Genomic DNA, 15,343 nt, shown 5'->3' on the forward strand with positions numbered 1-15,343 from the left:
CTTTGGTATGTGGACAACTGCCTTGCCTAACTGAGCTACAGCTGGCCCCAGAAATGAAGCCTATTTAAATATTGTTCATTGCGATAATAACTTATTTCTGCCTAAAATATAGTTCTTCTTATGATAAAGGGTCTATATTAGTATGGCACTGTTTGACTCTGGCAGGAGGGCTCAAAGGTCAACAAATCCGATGTTTGAAGGGGCCTATGCAGGCTGTCCACGCCCCTGTCCCCTGTTTACAAAGAACAGGCAGTACATGACATTAAAGATTATACTTTCTGAGGGAGCACTGACTTAATCAATTCAACTATAAGGTTTCCACTATGAATATATACATGGATATTTAAGGTTTACATTGCCTGGACATGGAGTACAGTCAGGTGACCTGACTGTTATATCTAATGAATCAGCTGATCAGCAGTGTGTCAGTGTTCTTTAGTGATCTCTCTGAACTAACACTTTAATTTTTCAAATAATAATAATAATTAATATTATTTTCTATAACAGGAAAGCTTCTGAATGCACCTTATTATGTGACACCAAATCTCACCATTGACATGTTAGCTGAGATCATTAGCTTCCTAACAGGCCCTAAAGGAAAGGTTTTAGGGAAAAAAAGAGTGTTAAAAAAGAAATATTTTCATACCTGCAACATAAGGACCCAACTGCAAGATTAGTTGACCAAAGTGAAATATCAGCAGACAATGGTTTTTGTAATGGTTCTTTTTATTTTCCAAAACTGTTGATTTTTTTCTAAAGGAAAGAAATACATTTTACACAAACTACAATGAAGTAATATATAGTCACTATCGCGCAGATGAATGAATGTATCTGATTCTAATGCGCAGGTTATCATAAATGAGGTTAGATTTGGAGAATAAATCGTTCAGTACCTTTTAAGCCTTGTGGGTGTTATTTCTATCAGATAGAGCTCTCCACTGCTGGCAAACGTCTCTGCTTATGTACTCCAGTGATCTATCTCATCCACTTTACAAGGAGGAGGATTAATAGCCTTGACATGACAAAGTGAAAACAGCCTTCTAATGTGATATTGGCTGTTATAGTTCCCTGGAGCTGTTTCCAAGATCTTCCTCTGCCTTTATTTAGGGGTGAATCTTCCTTTGTATTTCTCTGACCCTTTGTGTGTCTGTCTTCCTCCACCACCCAGTACCGCTATGCTAAGCTCAACCAGCCCTCTCAGTTTGGAGGGGAACCGTGCAACTTTTTTGGCAGAGAGGAGGAGGACTGTAATGTTCCATCCCGTTACACCTGCGACAATGTTCCTTTGTGTGAGGGATTTCTCTGCACCCAAACAGGTGATTCCTACACCCATCGTGCTGTCCTTACATTTTTTAAAAGTCATGTAGAATTAATACCATTTGTGTTATGCAGTCACACAGCAGTTCTGCTGGCAAAGTGGTTGTGTATTCAAGTCAGGAGAAGAACATTAATATTTTGTGTCAGATGTGAGTGAGTCAGCTCTTCGTTCCAGTCAGGAAATTTCAAACTACTTTGCATTTAAAAGCTTTATTCTTAAAGAAGTATTTCGGATATTTTGGAAATATGTTTATCTTCCTTGTCAAGAGTTAGATGAGAAAATGAATTCCTGATACGCAAAATATGAACCTACAACTAACAGCCAATTAGCTTAGTAATATAACTACAATCAGGGGGGAACAACCAAAGCTAAACTCTTAATTTTTAAATTTTTTTAAATTTTCCTTTCCTATCTCGTGAGTTCAGGGTCGCCACAGCGGATCATTGTCCGCATGTTGATTTGGCACAGCTTTTAGGCCGGATGCCCTTCCTGACACAACCCTTCCACAACTGCCAAACCAATCTTTTAAGATGAAGTCCTGCTAACGGCAACTTATGGCTTTCCTCTCCTTCAGGTCGCTGTATTCACAGGACGCTGCAGTGTAATGGGGAGGATGACTGCGGGGACATGTCCGATGAAGCAGGCTGTAAGAAGGTTCCCAAGCCCTGCAGGCAGCAGGCTGAAGAATACTGGGGAATTGAAAACCTTGCCAAAGGGTGACTCATGTTCAGTGCATGTTCGGTGCTCACATACTGTGTGTAAACATATTGCTCATCTCAAATGAGTCTACTTATTATTACTCTTCTTTCAGAATCAACATCTTGAACAGTAACCTGGAGGGAGTAGTGCTTGATAACAGATACTACGCCGGCAGCTGTTTGCCACACTACATCCAGGATGTCAGATTCAGGAAGCCTTATAACTTGCAACAGTACACGTCACAGGTGGTTGATAAACACAGTTTTTGGTTAGAGTTGATGTGGGGGATTGTGGTTTCGTGGCGACTTCTCACCTGTGTCATTGAATTAGATTTAGTGGCTTAGTAAATTACTGACTTATTTGACTTGTCAGTTATTAGCTAACCATTACAACAGGTCTTGGGTTGGAGAGGGTCTAAAACAATTTTTTTTTAATTTATAAACATTTAACAATGGATTACAAATATTTATAGCTGCATCATTTTGTTACTATAAATATTTTTAACAACAGAAAAACAGCTCTTATCCTGTCTTTAGAACTGAAAATTCAGTGTTTAATTACACATCTTCTTTTCCTTTCACCTTTTCCTTTCAGGAGTCACCACAGTGAATCATCAGCCTCCATCTAACCCTGTCCTCTGCATCCTCTCCTCTCACACCAACTAACTTCATATCCTCTCTCACTACATCCATAAATCTCCTCTTTGGTCTTCCTCTAGACCTCCTGCCTGGCAGCTACAACCTCAGCATCCTTCTACCGATATATTCACAGTCTCTCCTCTGAACATGTCCAAACCACCTCAATCTGGCCTCTCTGACTTTATCTCCAAAACATCTAACATGAGTTCTCCCTCTGATGTACTCATTCCTGATCCTGTCCATCCTCTTCCATCCTCCCAAAGAGAACCTCAACATCTTAGGCTCTGCTATCTCCAGCTCTGCCATTTGCCATTTTACCACAGCTCCTCTCTCCGCACCCTGTCAAACCTACAAAGACAAAATGCAACTCCCTCTGACCTTCTCTGTACTTCTCCATCAGCATCCTCAAAGCAAATACTGCATCTGTTGGACTCTTTCTAGGCATGAAACCATATTGCTGCTCAGAAATGTTCACCTCTGCCCTTAGCCGAGCTTCCACTACTCTTTCCCACAACTTCATTGTTTGGCTCCTCAGCTTTATTCCTCTGTAGCTGCCAAAGCTCTGCACATCTCCCTTGTTCTTAAAAATGGGCACCAGTACACTTCTCCTCCAGTCCTCTGGCATCTTCTCACTGTCTAAGATCAAACAAACTAGTCAGAAACCCAACTGCCACCTCTCTTAGACACTTCCATACCTCCACAGGTATGTCATCAGGACCAACTGCCTTTCCACTCTTCATCATCTTCAATATCCTCCTCACTTCATTCTTACCAATCTTTGCTACTTCCTGCTCCACACCAGTCACCTCTTCTACTCTTCATTCCCTTTCATTTTCCTTATTCATAAACTCTTCAAAGTTCTCCTTCCATCTTCCCATCACACTCCTGGCACCTGTCCATACATTTCCATCTTTATCTTTAATCACCCTTTGTCTGGCCGACCTGTACAATTCCACCTCTCCCTCTTTAGTGTCCAACCTAGCATACAAGTCCTCATATGCTCTTATTTTGGACTTTGCCACCTCTACCTTTACCTTACGCTGCATCTCCCTGTACTCCTGTCTACTCTCTTCAGTTCTCTCAGTGTCCCACTTCTTCTTAGCTAACCCTTTAAACCCTCCTGAACTTGTCCTGAACAAGTCTCCTTGTCCACTTTTCTCTTTCCAGATGACACACTGAGTACCCTCCTACCTGTTTCCCTGATCACATTAGCGGTAGTGGTCCAGTCATCTGGAAGCAACTCTTGACCACCTAGAGTCTGTCTCAGCTCCTCCCTGAAAACTACCTGTCTACCTTGTCCTCTGCTCTGCCTTTGTCCTCTTCATCTTCCTCACCAGAGTCATTTTACACACCACAATCCTGTGTTGTCTGGCTACACTCTCCCCTACCAATTTTTTACAGTCACTGGTCTCTTTCAGATTACAACGTCTACACAAGATGTAGTCCACCTGAGTGCTTCTACCTCTGCTCTTATCTGTCACCCTATGTTCCTGCCTCTTCTGGAAGAAAGTGCTCACTACAGCCATTTCCATAATCTTTGCCTACCACCATCTGTCTTTCTGCATTCCTGTCCTGAAGACCAAACCTGCCCATCACATTCTTATCACATCTGTTCTCTTCACCTACATGTCCATTAAAATCTGCACCAATCACCACTCTCTCACCTCTGGGGATGCTCTGCATCACTTCATCTAACTCACTCCAGAATTTCTCCTTCTCTTCTAACTCACATCCTACCTGTGGGGCATAACCACTCACAACATTGAACATTACATCTTTAATTTCCAGCTTCAGACTCATCAACCTGTCTGATACTCTTTTCACCTCTAGAACATTCCTCACAAACTCCTCCTTTAGGATACCTCCTACTCCATTTTTCTTCCTATCTGATCCATGGTAGAACATCTTGAACCCAGCTCCTAAGTTTCTAGCCTTGCTTCCTTTCCACCTGGTCTCCTGGACACACAGTATGTCCACCTTCCTTCTCTGCATCATGTCAACAAACTGTCTAGCCTTCCCTGTCATAGTCCCAACATTCAAAGTCCCTACTGTCAGTCCTACATTCTTAGTTTTCCTCTTCTCTCTTGAACAAGCCTTCCTCCTCTCCTTCTTCGACCAACAGGGGTCCAATTTCCACCGGTACCCCGTAGGTCAACAGCACCGGTGGCGGTCATTGTTAACCCGGGCCTGGACCTATTCGGTATGGAAGTAATTTTCAGTGTGAAAGTCATGATTTGCTTTTTCAATTTGGCATGTGTTTTATGTCGGATGCCCTTCCTGACACAACCCTCTGCATTTATCCAGACTTGGGACGGGTACAAGAAGACATTGGCTTTTGTCCCCTTTCGGTTGCATTCAGTGTTTAATTACCAAGGTTCTGCTTATTTTACACTAAACTTTTTCTCAACATATCCACAGACAAAAGGCTCATTTGATTTCACTCTTCAGTCTTTTGAGTCCTACTCTGACTACATGGACTACACCATGAAGGAGCGCAGTTCCAAAACCACTGTTTCATTTGGCTTTGGGATTCCAGGTGTATTTGAATTTGGCTTCAACTACAATGATAACAAATACACCAAATCTGTTCAGAAGATTCGCCGTGCCTCTGGCAATGTGAGTGGTGTCAGATCTCGCTTTTCTTCTAATGTCCTCACAGTCCACTGATGCATGTAATTTTCTGCTGAATTGTGCTCCCTGCTGATTCTCTCCCTAGACCAACAGCTTTATAAGGGCCAAAGCAGAGCTGGAGTTGGCCCAGTACATGCTAAAGTCAGACAATTTGATGCTCCATCCTGAATTCCTGCAGCGCCTGCGTTCCTTGCCACAGTCCTATGTTTATGGGGAATACAGACAGATATACAGAGACTATGGCACCCATTACATCACAGAGGCTGCTCTCGGAGGAGACTACGAGCACACCGTCATTCTGAACAAGGAGAAACTTGTGAAGACAGGTCAGAATTAGTGCTGATACTCATGGGCATCCTAAAGTAGCCTATACCAAGCCTTGTTTAATTTTACAGGTTCTTTATTTACCAATTGTTGCAACAATGCAACAATTTTCACACAACCAGTGCCATAATCTATATGCTGTTGTTCTAAACACTGACAACTACAGTAGCACTTAAATGCTCCACTTCTTGGCCCAATACTGAGAATCGCTACTTAACACAGTCTTGTTTTTTTAGATTATTCTTTGGAAGATTACAAGTCCTGCATGGATTTTGGCCTTAAGGTTGGGGCCAACATTCAGGGTGTTTATGTGTCAGTGGGATTTCAAAGTGGATCCTGCAATGGTCTGCTGAATGAGATGGGAGGTAAAGCTTTATTAAATGTCTCAGAATCTGCAAAATTTCCTGTTTTACTACATCAGACGTGGGAACTGACGCTAAGACTCTGAATTCACTCTGTCTCTCCAGAGGACACAGTTCTTGGCAGCACGGTGGAGGACTTTGTCGCTGTTGTACGTGGTGGCAGCAGTGAATCCATCACTGCTTTGATGTCTAAAAAGCTTCCCACCCCACAGCTGATGAGGCTTTGGGGTGACGGTGTGCGTTTCAATCCAGATTTTATTCGCACTACAGTAAGTTTTTCTTTCCCTAAACACTCAGCTTTCTGCTTTGTTTCTCATACCAGCTCTTGCAACTGTGACATAATTAAATGGTGTTCTTTTTTGTTTTTTTCCCCAATTTGCAGTTCTAGGAAAATGTATTCATTAGGGATTTAACCTGACTAGTTGATGTACAAACATTCAGAAAACATTTAGCCAGTGGAGACATGAGGATTGGCAGAATTACAAAGAAGCAAAGTGCAGTTAGGCTGATCAATAGCAAGTCAGAGAACAAACAGCAAAAGGTGCCAAATAGCAATTGTGCCAAAAACAGCTACTGTAGGCTGCCTTGCTACAACACGTTTTAAAACTTGGGCACTTCAATAATACAAAGATCCCAGTTTGAAATATAACACTCTTTCTGAATAGACACGTCCGCTGTATGAGCTGGTGACTCCAAGAGACTTCGCCAATGATGCTACCCTGAAGAGAAACCTGAAGAGGGCCCTGTCAGAGTACCTGGCTGAGGCTAGTTCATGTCGTTGTGCTCCCTGCCAAAACAATGGAGTGGCTGTTTTAAGAGGTAAGGTTTATTGCTTGTGTTTTTCACTAAAATCTCTACAGATTCAACAATTGCTTCACATAAGCTCCTATGTTAATTAGTATTTTTTCTGGTAGTGTACTTTTTTCCTTTTACAATACTGATATATTTGTCTTTACTGTAGCTTTCATTGATCAGCAAGTTTTAGATTTAGTTTAAGTAAAAGGGACATTTATCACCATTTATCAGCTGAGGACCAAACAAAGTGGTGGTCTAAATGTTTTGATGGATAGTGGTTAGCATGGGAAAAATGAAATGCTTGCCATGATCGACAGGTGTCTGATCCAACGGTCAAACAGTGAGCTGTGAGTGTTCACGCTTACATCTGTCCACCACAACATTAACACAACCAGGTGGCGTTAACAGTGTGTCCTACTGAATTATTTTGTCACAGATTTTAGGTTTTTATTATCTGTTTGCTGCTAAAAAATAAAAATGAATATCCGATATTGCTTTGGCAATGATGATGGTGAAGGAAATATAACTTCTTCCTCAACAGGCACCAGGTGTGACTGTGTGTGTCCCACTGGTTACACTGGACGTGGCTGTGAGATCACTCAGAGGCAAAAAGGTTATTTCTCAATTTCCACACCATAACTCTATGTATACAGCATAGCATTTTCCTTCAGTTTTTGAAGATACTGACACATAGTGTGATTCATTTTGACAGAAATAGCAATTGATGGCAGCTGGAGCTGCTGGGGTGCTTGGTCTTCCTGCAGCAGACGTACAATGACAAGGAGTCGACAGTGTAACAACCCAGCACCAAGCACTGGAGGCCTGGAGTGCAGAGGCCTGAACCAGGAGTCCACTGAATGCTTTTAAATAGCTGCTCGGCACCACTGACATAAAGATTTAAAAAAAAAAAAAAAAGATACTTCCTATGACTCTTTGGTGTGTTTTTCTTTTAACAGCAATGTGACAGAATGATTCAGATTTAAATAAAAACTATGTTGCCTACTTTGAAGATGTTCAGTAAATATTCTATAAACGATATTAAACTCTGTCTGTTGCTTCTTTTCAACTCTTCTCTTCATTGTAAGCTATAACTGCCTAACACACTGGATTCAGCTACTGTTATCCAAACTAATCAGAAGAACATTAACACACACACACTTACGTCTCTACAACACACATTTATTCCAACTTTAAAATTCAGCATCTCACATAACATTGCATGATAAAGGGCAGATTTCATTTTCAGATCCCTGTCATAATTAAATGTTTGCAAAAGAGCAGTTTCTCTGATTCAAAAAATGTACGTCAATTCTGGTTTGCTCTCAAGAGCATCTGAGTCTGAGAGAAATGATACGTTAACAGTGCTGAGTCTGAGAGGATGAACCCAGGCAGGTTGCTCCCCCTCCTTCAGGTGGAGGATTATTACAGGTTCTTGTCCGAGTCTTACTCCCTGATGTGCATGATGACCAGGCCCCCCAGCAGGTCCACAATCCATCAGTCTTGGTATCTGTCAAGTTAATTTAAAATGCTTATAAGCTAATCTCTACTAACAAATATGGATTTAGTGAGAGGACATTTGTATTACTCCACCACATCCTCTGAAACAGGTAGTTGTCCTGCACACCATTTAGCTGACAGCTGTAATCTTATAATCAATAAGACTGATTATTATTGTTATTAGTAGTAGTAGTAGTAGTAGTAGTAGTAGTAGTAGTAGTAGTAGTGAAGTAGTGAGCCAATATATTTATGTATATTTATATATTAATATTTGATGGTCCTTATAGAACAGATTCTTTTGACATTTATTTACTGCCACTATGGGGCTGACATTTGCAGTTCAGAATAAAATCTCTTGACACCTTTCAGATAGATTCCTGTGGTATCTGTGTGAATATCTGTGACTCCAGCCTGAGGTACCCAGAAGATAACTTTGAATGACTTTGGGCTTTACCTGCAACACTAAGAGCACACTGCACTAAGTCAAATCAAAGAGTTACACATCTTTAAACTAGCAATGCAGTTAATACGTTGTTTGTTTTTTTTAAATCAATACTGACTGATACCATCTCGCTATTTTACTGCTGCTCTGTGCTGCTATCCTTTTTGCCTCTTTTCACTTTACTGCTACTGGTTTTCCTGCAATTTTCTGCATGGAGAAGCAAATTTTCTGTCTAGAGTCGGAGATTTAAATGTTAACACTGTCATTAGCTTATGACTATAAAGTACATAAATTAAAAGCAAAAGAGAATCCAGTTTGGGTTCAGCATGGTTGTGTTACTGCAACACTTTTAAAATTTCCAGAAACCAAGGGAATTTATTATTTATCTTAGATTCCAAAATGTTGAGAATCCAGCCACAATTATTTTCATCTCTAAACTTTAAGTTGATAACAAACACGATAATTATTTAGAAGAGTCACATTGACAGAGAACTGTGATCGATATCATAAGAGCATTTTAAAATTAGCTTTGACGCGTGTATGATTATGTTAAAAAAACTGCTTTCTACAAAGTTCAAACCAGATTCAAAATTCTAAAAGCATTAGAAATTCAAAATGTCATCTTTTTGCAATTTTGAAATGTTTTCTGTGCTGCAATCCACATGGAGAGGATATTGAGAGTCTAACAGACTGTAAAATAGATTACATCAACTTCTGTGTGGAGAACACTGTACCTACCAGGACTGTGCGGTGCTTCTCCAACAATAAGCTGTGGAAAAACCCTGATGCAGTATAAAAGCTGTACTTAAGGAGAAACAGCTTTTAAATCAGGAAACAAAGAGGAGCTGAAAACTGTGCAAAGAAGGTTGAGAAGAAAGACCAGAGCTGAAAAATCCAGCTACAGGAGGAAGATGGAGGACCAGCTGAAACAGAGTGCGGAGAGGACTCAAAACCATCACTGGCCAGGAAGATTCAAGTTCCCAGATTGAGGGTGAACAGGAGTGGGTGAATGACCTGGAACTAATCTTCAGTATGTTTGATCAGCTGCCAACCCCTGCATTCACCCAATTTTCTCAGCTGCAAAACCTTCTCTGCACCCACAAAGAGTTGCTCCAGCCATTGTCGGTCTGATGATGACAGAGAGTACAGAGAACTAATCCAGGAACACAAGGAGCTGGTGGTGGACAAGTACACTTTTCACTTTCACCGGGGAACATCTAGGAAAAGGACCAGTGGACTCATACAAATACCTTGGTGTTCACCTAAACAATAAACTGGACTGGACAGATAAAACAGATGCCCTATGTAGGAATGGACAGAGAAGACTCTTTCTGCTGAAGAGACTATGGTCTTTTGGACTGCAATGAGCACAACTGAAGACCTTCTTTGACTCTGTGGTGGCCTCAGCCATCTTTTATGGTGTGGTCTGCTGGTGCAATAGCTTCTCTACAGAAGGATAGAAACTGGATAAGCTGATTAGGAAGACAAGCTCAGTCCTGGGGATGCCCCTGCACACAGTACAGAAGGTGGGAAAAAGTAGGATGTTAGGCAAGCTCTCATCCTTGCTGGAAAACGAACCTCACCCCCTTTTATGACAAAGTGACATCTCGGAGCAGTGACAGACTGTTACATCCTAAGTGCCTGAAGGAGCGATATCGTAGGTCTTTTCTCCCTGCTGCTGTCAGACTTTACAACCAGACCTGCTCCCAGTGAACCAATATTCACTATAATATACATTCCTACTACTGATTACTGACTAGTGCAATTATTTGTTTGCTTCTTGATCCTATATTTATTTGTATTGCACACTGACTTTTTGTTTTTTAATCTTGTACAGGAATTCTTCCTGTGCATTGACACGTTTCTTTCTGTTGCTGTAACAAGGAAATTTCCTCGCTGTGGGACGAATAAAGGTTTATCTTATCTTATCTTATATTTTTCATCTTCTTCAACCTTAGTCACAGATCCTCCTGTTTTCATGTTGTTATAGATAAACTTTGTACTAAACATTTGATTTGTTACTGTTGTGTTTACAGTTACAAGTATATCTAAGTAAATGACTGAATTGTGTTTACCTTCACTCCACCTTATTAAAAAAGTCTTACCTCTTCTGAGCGTCTTCTCACAGGCATCTCCATAGTAGCCGGACTTACAGATGCAGCTACAGGATGTACCTTTGAGGATAGGGATCCCATTGTGCCTGCAGGGGGCGCAGCGACAGGAGTCAAACTGCTGCAGATATTCATCCCAACCCCTCTGCATGTTGGCCAGTCTCGCACCTACATGATCTGCGGCTGTACTAAGGCGCACTAACTCATAAATCGGCATGATCTGGGTCATAAGGGAGGAGAAGCAGAGAAAAGATAAGGAGAAAATGAAAAGGTGATAAAAGGTAGCTTCACCAGAAAATACACAAAAACACTGTGAAGTCATAAATCTTGTGATTTATCACAGAAAAATAATTTTTCCACCAGTCACCTCATAGTTGATGAGTGTTGGGTTGTATTTGAGAGATGCTCCCCATTTCCTGTAGGTGTCTGGATTCCTAATAGCCAACAGGCCACTGCTGCTGTAAGTGTTTCCACCCTTCACTAGAGTAATAATGTCCTCAATCATAACAGAACTAGATTCATCGCCTGCATTTCAAAAGAAATACATACAAGTTAATGTTATCACATTACACAGCAATCCTTTGATTATTTGAAAATGGACGAACAATAACAATAGGAATAGTTTCAAATAAAGCTAATGAACCTATATTCAAAAGCCCAAACAGGTATTTCCTTATCATTACAGGTCAGAGTGACCATCAGTAATTAAAGTGATGCACACCTACCCTTAAACCTAACATCATAAACATCATCACTGCACATTCAGCAAGTACAAATGTTCTTTCATTCATAAGTAACTAAAATGGTCAAGGAGCGTATAAAAAAAGGTTATAGTAAAAACGAAAGAACGAAAGAACATTTTTACTACTAGCTACATATTTATTAAATACTATGGTGATGAAAAAAAACTTTTATTCCTTTGGCTGTACTTGAGAAAACTTAAGTACGTGTAAACAGAGTAAATGTCCCACCTTGATTAAAGGTTTTATGTCTAGTGCAGTGGTTCAGACCCACTTTGAGATCTGTTGATCCATGGGCCGAAGTTGCCATGTTTATGCCAATAGAGGCACTAAAGCAACTACCATACCTTTGACTCTCAGTAGCTGTAAAAGTTAGAGAAGATAATAGTTACTTTTTATCACAATAGCTTACATTCATTAATAAAATACAAAGACCACAGTACTTGATTCAGCTGTTGCAGTTTTGTTGAAAATCACAACATATTCAAGGCTTCCTCCCATTGTTCCCTCCGTGACATAGTGGGTTCCAAAGGTGTTGAAGAAGTGGGAGTACATCCCAAAGTCGTACTGCTCTGGGAGCTCCATGAGCGCAATGTAGAAATCTTCATGAAGCATCAACTTGTTACTTCTCATCTTGAAGTGAGCTGTTTGTACTTTAGACAAAAGTCGAACAAATCCAAAGTTCTGTGGACAAAACCTAAAGTTTTTACTAATAAGATTAACAAAATACAATAATATAAAACCTTTTAGATTTGGAGAATTTATCTTTCTTTTCTGCCTGAGCGTTAGATTGGGAGATTAGTACCACTTAATCTTATGAAATTCTGGAGCTTCTGCTGGCTGGAATAAGTGCACCCAACCAAGAAATGGTTACTACAAAACATAACCCGATGAAACATGTTTTTGTACAGAATAAACAAACAAATATAATGTTTAAATTGAGCTGAGCCTTAGTAGTACTGCTATATGTTTTTGTTACATTTGGACTGAGCTGTGCGCCCAGTTTCCAGTCTTTTTCTAAGCTAAGCTGCTCATGGCGGCTTCATAGTTAATGGACAGAAGGAGTGGTAACAATCTTCTCATCTAATTTCTGGTGAGAAAATGAACAAGCATATTTGGCAAAATGTAAAACCTTTGCTTTCAATACCTGTGAATGCTGACCTCAAACAATTAAGAATGATTTATTTAACACAAATACACGTAACTAATTGCAATTGGCATCATGTGAAACATGTTGGCTCAGAGTACTGTACCTGGCCTTTATACTTTGTTATGTTCTTGAGAAACTCAGACTCATCACTTCCAGCCAGGCCCACTTGAAATTTATTGATCCCAAATGTGAAACCACCACTGGAAGACTTCATAGTATTCCTCGCATTGAGGAGGCTCACCGCATCTTCAAAGTATTCATCTGAGCCCTCTGATGTAGCTTGAGCCTGTAGTGTTAACATATTCATTTAAGTGTAGAATTAAATGTAGAAACCGTCCTTTTGTTAATTTGCACAAAGTACTACTTCACAATATTACAGTACCACAAAACGGTAGTTATGGTAGTTGTAGGGTTTCCGGTAGTTTTTATCATCCTCATTGTAGTGCAGGTTCTCACAGAATGCATCATAGGTGAATTTCCTCCATTCACCATTGTAGACATATTCACACTGGCCTCCAAAGTACTTTGGGTCAAGTACACGATCCACAAAATCTCCAGTCAAGATATTGTAGCTAGTCAAAGAAAAATAGTTAGGACAAGCTAACACCTAATGCTATTTGCCTGGATTGTAGCACCAGCAATTAGCTTAGAACAAAAGTAGGAAACAGGGATACTCAGCTAGCTCTGCAGAATCTACCCATGGGCACTTCTAAATATCATAAATTAACACATTGTAATTTTTGTAAACAATCCATATAAAAATGGATGAGATACAGCCGCCCCAATTAAGAGCTCGTTTTCAGGTTTTATGAAAACCTAACAGGGTGCTGGCTGTATTGTCATATTTAACATCACTCTTTCAATCTAGCTCTCACCACAGGCAGCTTTAATTAAATTTCAGTTTGCTAAAAGATGGGAAAATTCAATTGGACTAAAGTTGTAGCTGAGCAAGTTGTTACCACTAATGTAGGACTCATCACTCTTAACTGTGGTGTGTTCCTATATGGGTGACACCACAGTCCACGAGACTTGTAATGTAATTAACTATGTAATGTAATTTAATGTAATTTGCTAAACAAAGAAGAGTGATTTTCCACTTGTCGTTACTTAAAAGTACTTAAAAGTAACGACAAGTGGACTTGAAAGTCCTTTTTACAGCTGGACTGATTTAAGTTTACTTTCATGTGATATAATCCAACAAAGCAAAGTGCATAGTTATAATAACAGCAGTAAGAGCTATGCAACATTTACCCTTGAGTGCCTTGTTCAGCACCAGGTATTGGTAGGAGGGTGGAGCATATGTCATCTCTCTGCTTGACACTCTCACAGTCATCTTCATCTGAAGAATCATCACAGTCTAATTCCCCGTTACAGCGAAGAGACTGGCTGATACAGCGCCCTGAAAACACACACGCTGACTTACCCACACATGTACAGTAACAGCCAACATCTTCTCTCTAAAGAGAACGTTGCGTCTGAATGGTTGTTGATATCACTTGCCTGTTTCATTGCAGGTAAAGCTCTTTTCACAGTAATCAGGCACCAGACACTGTGTGGTTACTGTTGGACATTCCAGCCTCTCCATCAGTTGCTCAGTGCACTTTGTGCCTCCAAACTGAGAAGGTTTCTCCAGGTATCGGAAACGGAACTATAGCAGAATTGAAAATATCATAATCATTCCCTTATTCCACCAATGACAGTTTAGATTTACACAGAAATAGGTAGGACAAATATTTTTCCACTGTGAATAATAATATGCAAAATTCAATATGTGTCAACATTTCAGAAGCATCTACATAAAGTATGCTAGATTTGTTTTGATGTCTACAAATAGTTTCAAACAACCTAAATCAGCTGTAATTTCAAGAGGTTTGTTAGGCCACAAAGTGCATTGAACATTCACTTTTATTGACCTTTTTGAAGCAGCAGTGCTGATTTAGGATGGTCATACTGCAGCTCCCTTTGGACCTATTGATCATCTCTCACTATTGCATGTGCTGTATTGATCTGAGCTGCCTCCAATTTCTGCCATGCATTGCACAACCCACCCATAATAAATAGTGTATTCATCAATCATAATTTTCACTCAACATCTTTAAAAAAAACTGGTGCATGCATTTTATTACAGTATGTATAAAACCACTACCTTTTTGTCTGTGCAGGAGTTACAAGGAGTCCAAGATGACCAGCTCCCTAGCTTACAGTTGATAGGTATCGGACTGTTTACAGCTCTGGCCCCCCTCTTCAAAACACCACTACTCCCAAGAACAGCCATTTGTAAAAAAAAATATAGTTAATCTTACAATTTAATCACAGCTATCATGATGATTTTCATCGAATAAAAGAGGCAGTGAAGCAAAGAATACCACACCTGTTATCAGCAGCTGGCCATGGCCTCCTGGATGCATTCACAATTGTACTACAATTTATAAAAATATGCAATGTGCATAATCCAACGACTAAGCTACTAAATATTATCATGCTGAAAATGAGAAGCTACTCCTTAGGATTCAAATACCACATCACAAAATGGATGCTGTGACAAACAGTGATCCTTCGGGGACTTCTACCACTGTGGTCTTGACCAACCAGAGGGAATGATTAATCAAAAGTAAACACATGCTGTTACAACAACT

General features: G+C 40.2%; 2 protein-coding genes across 3 annotated transcripts in view; one reads left to right on the forward strand and one right to left on the reverse strand.

The window, feature by feature from the left end:
• LOC137098431 (uncharacterized) overlaps nucleotides 1-7,833 on the forward strand; it is a 48,144-nt gene extending 40,311 nt beyond the window's left edge. The window contains exons 16-25 of the mRNA XM_067474654.1: nucleotides 1,169-1,316; nucleotides 1,893-2,034; nucleotides 2,130-2,262; nucleotides 5,074-5,271; nucleotides 5,372-5,612; nucleotides 5,847-5,975; nucleotides 6,078-6,241; nucleotides 6,638-6,791; nucleotides 7,309-7,380; nucleotides 7,480-7,833. Coding sequence (XP_067330755.1) covers nucleotides 1,169-1,316; nucleotides 1,893-2,034; nucleotides 2,130-2,262; nucleotides 5,074-5,271; nucleotides 5,372-5,612; nucleotides 5,847-5,975; nucleotides 6,078-6,241; nucleotides 6,638-6,791; nucleotides 7,309-7,380; nucleotides 7,480-7,634 — 1,536 coding nt within the window. The 3' untranslated portion in view covers nucleotides 7,635-7,833. The remainder of the gene's footprint in view (nucleotides 1-1,168; nucleotides 1,317-1,892; nucleotides 2,035-2,129; nucleotides 2,263-5,073; nucleotides 5,272-5,371; nucleotides 5,613-5,846; nucleotides 5,976-6,077; nucleotides 6,242-6,637; nucleotides 6,792-7,308; nucleotides 7,381-7,479) is intronic.
• A 97-nt stretch (nucleotides 7,834-7,930) lies between these two features.
• Nucleotides 7,931-15,290, reverse strand: c8a (complement component 8, alpha polypeptide). Of its 2 annotated transcripts, none has more exons than XM_067473819.1 (11): nucleotides 15,079-15,290; nucleotides 14,854-14,962; nucleotides 14,208-14,355; nucleotides 13,959-14,106; nucleotides 13,090-13,279; nucleotides 12,811-12,993; nucleotides 12,001-12,241; nucleotides 11,789-11,920; nucleotides 11,185-11,342; nucleotides 10,812-11,037; nucleotides 7,931-8,274 (listed from the first exon to the last, which is right to left on the reverse strand). In XM_067473819.1, the coding sequence occupies exons 1-11, from the start codon at nucleotides 15,186-15,188 to the stop codon at nucleotides 8,123-8,125; spliced, it is 1,797 nt and encodes a 598-aa protein (XP_067329920.1). In that variant the 5' UTR covers nucleotides 15,189-15,290; the 3' UTR covers nucleotides 7,931-8,122. The 2 variants fall into 2 exon arrangements, with proteins under 2 accessions (XP_067329920.1, XP_067329918.1); XM_067473817.1 differs by having other exon boundaries at nucleotides 14,854-14,965.
• Between the last annotated feature and the right edge of the window lie 53 nt (nucleotides 15,291-15,343).

This window comes from Channa argus, chromosome 14, assembly GCF_033026475.1.
Source record: "Channa argus isolate prfri chromosome 14, Channa argus male v1.0, whole genome shotgun sequence".
NCBI classification, from domain to species: domain Eukaryota; kingdom Metazoa; phylum Chordata; class Actinopteri; order Anabantiformes; family Channidae; genus Channa; species Channa argus.